Source organism: Apium graveolens, chromosome 3 (genome assembly GCF_009905375.1).
Source record: "Apium graveolens cultivar Ventura chromosome 3, ASM990537v1, whole genome shotgun sequence".
NCBI classification, from domain to species: Eukaryota; Viridiplantae; Streptophyta; class Magnoliopsida; order Apiales; family Apiaceae; genus Apium; species Apium graveolens.
In genome coordinates, this window is record NC_133649.1 from 243,837,930 (window position 1) to 243,845,037 (window position 7,108).

The 7,108-nt window shown below is 30.1% G+C and overlaps 1 protein-coding gene across 1 annotated transcript; it reads right to left on the reverse strand.

Annotated features, from left to right (window-relative positions):
* Nucleotides 1-3,684: 3,684 nt before the first annotated feature.
* Nucleotides 3,685-5,244, reverse strand: LOC141711017 (transcription factor MYB36-like). The gene is made up of 3 exons (XM_074513481.1): nt 5,006-5,244; nt 4,705-4,834; nt 3,685-4,523 (listed from the first exon to the last, which is right to left on the reverse strand). The coding sequence occupies exons 1-3, from the start codon at nt 5,139-5,141 to the stop codon at nt 3,974-3,976; spliced, it is 816 nt and encodes a 271-aa protein (XP_074369582.1). The 5' UTR covers nt 5,142-5,244; the 3' UTR covers nt 3,685-3,973.
* Between the last annotated feature and the right edge of the window lie 1,864 nt (nt 5,245-7,108).

The following is a 7,108-nucleotide window of genomic DNA, read 5'->3' on the forward strand; positions in this document are numbered from 1 at the left end:
TTAAAATTTTCTTATAATTTTTTAAATGAATGAAGTCTAAATATCTTAACATCCATACAGTTGGATCGTAGAAAAAATGATTTAAAACATTTATCTTGTTAATCAGGAACATATCTCGTTGTAGAAAGTGATACTTTTACTAGATATTTCTATTCCTCTCATTTAAGATATATTTGAAATTTTATTATAATTTTTTTCTCATGAATGAAATCGATATATCTTAAAATCCTTATGGTTGGATCTTTAAAAAAAAGGATTTAAAAAAATTATCATGTTGATCGGGAACATATCTCGTTGTAGAGGATAGTACTCATACTAGATTTTTCTATTCATGTCATTCAAGATGAATTTGAATTTTTTTAATAAATTTTTATATATCTGAAATTGATATATCTTAACATCCGTACGATTGGATCTTCGAAAAAATCATTTTAAAAATTTATCTTGTAAATCAGAAATGAATCTAGTTATCAGGACTAGTACTTTTACTAGATTTTTGACATGGAAGATAAATTTAAAATTTTTTATTAATTTTTTCTTACGACTAAAATTGATATTTCTTAACATCTGTATGGTTGGATCATTGAAAAAATCATTTTTAAAATTAATCTACTAAATCATGAACGAATCCCGTTGTCCGCAGTGATACTTTTACTAGATTTTTTTATTCCTGACATGCAAGATGAATTTGAAATTTTTTAATTATTTTTTCATATGAGTAAAATTGATATATATTAACATCCGTACTGTTGGATTATCGTAAAAGATATTTTAAAAATTAATCTTGTAAATCGGGAACGAATCTCGTTGTCAAGTGTGGTACTTTTACTAGATTTTTCTAATCCTCACATGCAAGATAAATTTAAAATTTTTTAATAATTTTTTGATATGACTAAAATTGATATATCTTAACATCCTTATGGTTGGATTATCGATAAAATTATTTAAAAAAATTATCTTGTAAATCGGGACGAATCTCGTTGTGGGGAGTTTTACTTTTACTGGATTTTTCTATTTCTGACATGCAAGATGAATTTAAAAACTTTTAATAATTTTTTCATATGACTAAAATTGATATTACCTAACATCTGTATGTTTTGATCGTCAAAAAAATTATTTTAAAAATTTATCTTGTAAACTAGGAACAAATCTCATTGTTGGGAGTGGTACTTTTACTAGATTTTCTATTCTTGACATGCAAGATAAATTTATTTTTTAATATAATTTTTAATTAGTCTATAATTGATATATCTTAACATCCATATGGTTTGATTTTTGAAAAATTATATTTAAAATTTATCTTGTAAATCGGGAACGAATCTCGTTGCCAAGAGTTGTACTTTTACTAGATTGTTTTATTCTTGACATGCAAGATAAATTTTAAATTTTTAACAATTTTTTCATAAGACTAAAAAAGATATATCTTAATATCTGAATGGTTGGATCGTCGAAAAAATCATTTTAAAAATTTATCTTGTAAATTGGAAATGAATCTTTTTGTGAGGAATGATAATTTTACTAGATTTTTCTATCCTGATATGCAAGATGAATTTTAATTTTTTTAATAATTTTTTCATATGACTAAAATTGATATATCTTAACATCCGTACGGTTGGATCGTTGAAAAAGTCATTTTAAAAATTTACCTTGTAAATGGGGAACAAATATTGTTGTTTGAAGTAGTACTTTTAATAGATCTTTGTATTCTTAACATGCAAGATCAATTTGAATTTTTTTAATAATTTTTTCATATGACTAAAATTGATATATCTTAACAATTTGTACGGTTGGATCGTCGAAAAAGTCATTTGAAAATTTTATCTTGTAAACCGAGAATGAATCTCGTTGTCGGGAGTGGTACGTTTACGAGATTTTTTTATTCCTGATATGCAAGATGAATTTGAAAATTTTCAATTATTTGTTCATATGACTAAAATTGATATATCTTAACATCCGTACGGTTCGATCGTCGAAAAAATCGTTTTAAAAATTAATCTTGTAAATCGGGAACGAGTCTCCTTGTCGAGAGTTGTACTTTTACTAGATTTTTCTAATCCTGACATGGAAGATGAATTTGAAATTTTTAATCATCTTTTCATATGACTAAAATTGATAAATATTTATATCCGTACGGTTGGATCTTCGAAAAAATTATTTTAAAAAATTATTTTGTTAATCGGGAATCTCATTTTATAGAGTAATACTTTTTACAATGGTTTTAGTAGAAAACTATTGTATGAGAAACAAAGTTTCTAGAAGGTTTTTGAACGAGGTACATAGACCATGGTGTGTATTAAAACATTTTGTACAAGATCAACTAAGACAACGCTTTTTTATTATAAAACCGTTGTGTAAGCATATCAGCTTTTTTCAATCTAACGGCTAATATCTAATCTCATTTCAATCAAGGGATGTCATTTCCACACTTCAGCAATCCGAGTAAAATTTTTACCACCTATCACGGGGTGCCACCTCATCACGTGGTGTCCAATGAAATTCTAAAAGAAATTCTAAAAGAACTATTTCAGACAACTGTTTTATTCCATTATATGAGGGTTTCTAAGACAACACTTCTAAAAACTATTGTCTCAATTACACAACGTGATATCTAAAAGCTTGTTTGAGATCAACTAAGACAAAACTTATATTTTAACATAAAACCGTTGTGTAACAATATCAGTTATTTTTTGATCTAACGGCCGATATCTAGTCTCATTTCAATGGAGGGTTCTCATTTCGCCACCTCCACAATCCTTGTGAAAATTTTACCACATATCACGTGGTGCCACCTCAATACGTGGTGCCCATTCAAATTTCTTAGATAACAGTTTTCATTCCGTTGTTTGATGGTTTAGAAGACAACCTTTCTGAAAAACCGTTGTCCGAATTACAGAATATAATGTCAAAAACTGTTGTAAAAAACTGTTGTCTTTATCAGTCAATATACGTTAACATAGTAACAACGCTTTATAATCGTTGTGTTAAAAATTTACGACAACACTATATTTTAAGAACTGTTGTCTGGCCCAATAAGAGGATACAACATGTACAATAGTTTAAAAAAGATGGATAACAGTTGTTTGTTCTGGAGTTCAGACAACTATTTTTTTTACAAAACCAATTTACCGTTATATGATTTTTTTGGACGACGGTTTTTTTTAACCGTTGTGTGTAAACCTTTGTCTAATTACAATTTTTTTGCAGTGAATCTTAAATTTAGTAGCATTTAAAATCTAAAGACAATGAAATGTAATGTTTTTTGTGGAGGTAAGCCATGTTTCTTGGAGTATCACAGATTATTTAGGGTTGCCATTTATAGCTTGGTAGAAAAGTGATCATGTGATTATATGTATACAATTAGTAGGGCGGATAATAATTTCATATTTGTAATTATTTCTTTTGGTAAATTTGTTTATATACTTTATGATACAGTTCGTGGAAACTGTTTCATGCAGTGAAAGTGTAATTCGTCCCTCATTCGAAAATCAAAATTTTTAACATAAATTTAGTCTTGCGATGATTCTAGAAACCATTTTCATATGAATGCTCTTAATTATGCTAATAATAAACAAATTAAACATACAGCTGGAAATACAAAATAAGGTTGAAACAGGATATATTATTCGAATAAATATACCGAACCCGAGTATATCACAAGTCTACATTGATTTTGAACTTCCTTCTTCCTTAAGGCCACCAAATCATTCTTGAGTAAACATATAAGAAGTTCTTGAGTACTGTTTCAGTTTGAACATCATATCACTGTTGCATATTGTATCTCGAAGCAAAGTCTTTGTACACTTGATCCGACTGATGATGAAGAGCTGGAGTAGAGTCCCACGAACTAGACGATGCAGAATTCGTGTCAAATTGATCATTAGGCCACCAAATCATGCTATCTTTCGGACCTTCCATTTCCTTGAAACAGTCATACTCATTCATTCCCACTGCATTGTTGTGACTGTGACTGTGCCTAGTTGAGAAACACATCAAGATCACTTTGGAATGTCGAAGCTGCCGTCATAGCAGATTGTTGTGCATCTGATTTAGGGAAAACATATGAGTCTGGAATTTTGAAGCTTGTATTAGGCATGGAATTATTCCCCAGTTGATCATCCATTTTTTGTTGACAGAGTTGAACATTCTGATCAACTTGGCCAGGCTGAGGAATGATTGGTTGAATCAAAGCCTTTGAGTTTTGATTAAAGGATTGGAGAGTTTGGATCATCTTTTCCTGAAGAGGGTTCAGTTTGGGCCACACTGGAGGAGTGCTAAAGAGGGAAGTAGGGTTTTGAAGGTTCTGAAGCTGCATGTGGAGTTGAAGCCTTTCCATAGCAGAGTTGCTTAAGGAATTATCTTCTACACCATCCGAATCTTTCAGGTCCTGACTCGAAGATGCAGATAGAGGATTGAAATGAGAATTTGTGCGTTTTCCCAGCAACTTCTTCTTGAGTCTAGTGTTCCAGTAGTTTTTAATATCATTGTCAGTTCTTCCAGGCAACTGAGCAGCAATAATGGACCACCTAATAACATACAAAGGTGAACTCGGGAAAAGAAAAAACTTGAATTGAATACAAGAATGAAAGCATTAAAGATATATCTATTTTCTGGATCGATCCTACACTTTCTCAATTATGTCTACCGATGTGTATATATTCTTAAAACAAAAGCTTGATGGACAAAAACTAGGGACAAATCTAATACCTGCTGCCGATACTAATATAGAGGCTGCATATGACGTTGTCTTCTTCTTCGGAGAATCCTCCATGCTTGATATTAGGCCTCAAGTAATTTAACCATCTTAATCTACAGCTTTTTCCACATCTCTTTAATCCTGTGAATACATTTCTTACAATCAATTAATTACCTCATATTAACAAATCAGCTATATTGTTATAAAGTTAAACTATATAACATTTTTAGGGTTCTATTTTTCTTTATTCAGTTATTAAGCATGAATCCAAACAGAAGAATAGATGTTATAAGGAGATAAAACAGTAGTTACCAATTTTTTGGGGAAGAGCAATCCAGTTGTTGCCAGTGCCATACGTGTCGATGTAAGACTTGAGCTTTGCATCTTCTTCAGGTGACCATGGACCTTTCTTAACGTTTGCTTTGTCACAGCATGGAGCTCGACCCATCTCGAATTTGAATATGTCTTGTGTATATCTATTTATTCAATTTTATGTGTTTTTTTTAATGTTCTAGCTAAGCCGCCTTCTTTCTCTTACCGATTAGCTTAGCCCTGCATAAAACAACTTTGAAGTTCTAGGCTTTGATTGTTGGAAAATGAGCAAGCGAAGACCTACCATTTATAGTAGGAATTCTTTTTAGAATTTAAACAGAAAAGTCAAATATATATGTTTATATTTTATATATCTGCATTTCTTCCTCCCCTTCTAGGGTTTGTGCATAACTTTATCTTTTGTATCTCAAACTTTGGATTAGTTCACTCATCCCCACCTTTTATTATTATTATATAAATAGGCAACAAGACAGATAACTACAGAAATTTCTCTATATGTCTTTCTATCAAAACTTTTTGATGCTTTTTCATTTTATTAAATTAATATGCTACAGGTTAGTTCGAGCAAGAAGCCCCCGCGCTTTATGTTTGTCGGCAATTAACCTCTCTAAAGTGGTGTATTATTGAGCTACGACGTAAATTTAGCTTTTTAATTTTTTATTCTACCTCCAGGAATTACATCTTTGGAGACTTATCCGCCATCAACGGAATAAGTAATTTATTTTTTAATATCAACTTTTTTCAAATAATATCTCAAAAAATTACCCTAATTAATGATGGCATGTTTTTTTTAATTGGATTACTTAATAAGTTTATTGCTATTTGTGATACAGTTAAATCTTGATTAAGTAATAATCGATAAAGTAATACGATTTTTCAAGTGTGTGCCCATGAGCATATGCTAAAAGTTAGTGCTTAATAATGTATCCACAAAATATTGGTAAAAAGCTCATTAATATTGATGGAATTCTTGTATGCACAAAAATCTCCACTAATAAATTTTTTACAACTCATCAATCAAATTTTCATAGCATGACTAGACAAACCCAGAGTAATAACCTCGCAAAAATAATATATTTTTTTCCGGTCCCAACATAATGGACATAGTGTATTTTTACTCCCGGTAAAGTAATAAATTCACTAAATTAATATTTTTTCTTGGTATCGACCATATTACTTTAAAGAGGTTTAACTATAATAAGCTAATAAAAATTAGCGACATATTTATTAGAGAATATTTTGGAATTGTTTTTAGAGTATTTAAATATGTAAAAAGTAATATTACAAGTACCTAAACTTATTATGAAAAGATTTACGGTGGTTGAATTTTCGGGGCATTTGAATGAAGGTCAAAATGGTAATGAGGATTAGAAACGAAGGATATGAGAATGAGATTAATGAGAATGAGAATGATATCCAAAATTTTCAGTTTGAATGTTGTGATTTACCACAATAACTAATACAAAAAATAATGCCCCATAAATTGAGGTTTTGATTCCTGTTAACAATGTTTATTAACCATAAAATAATTGACCCTTAATTTTGTTACATGTTATCCAAAATATACAATAAAAAATCAAGAAATGTTACTCCTTTTTAAAAAAAAAATTTATGATCCTATCAAAATTTAGCATAACGTTTGCATTGACCTGATTAAACTGTTGGTCGTTAAATTATAAAGTAAATAGTATAGTGACCGTCATAATTTATACTGAATTCCAAAAAAGTGATCGGATTTCTAGATTATAAAAAAAAGCCACATTTTTCAAAATCAATTTAAAGTATTTCAAAAGGCCGAACCAAATTCTCGTTTTGCTAAAAATTAATGAGTGAAGGCGTAAATGACATAGTTTTCACTGTTATTTTAAAATACCCACTCCCGCCCACTATTACTGCCCTACCCTTTCTCCAACAATCTAGTCGGACCTGACTTCGGTAATATTTCTGGCATAAGGTGGTCAAATAAAAACTAGAAATTACTCGTAAATGACATAGTTTTCACTGTTATTTTACAACACCCACTCTCGCCCATTGTTACTACCCCGCCCTTTCTCCAACAATCTAGTCGAACTTAATTTGGTA

Coding starts and splice junctions, on each gene's coding strand:
- LOC141711017 (XM_074513481.1), bottom strand. CDS start 5,141: ATGGGTCGAGCTCCATGCTGTGACAAAGCAAACGTTAAGAAAGGTCCA. Junction 4,835..5,005: donor TGCTCTTCCCCAAAAAATTG/GTAACTACTGTT, acceptor ATGTATTCACAG/GATTAAAGAGATGTGGAAAA. Junction 4,524..4,704: donor TATATTAGTATCGGCAGCAG/GTATTAGATTTG, acceptor GTATGTTATTAG/GTGGTCCATTATTGCTGCTC.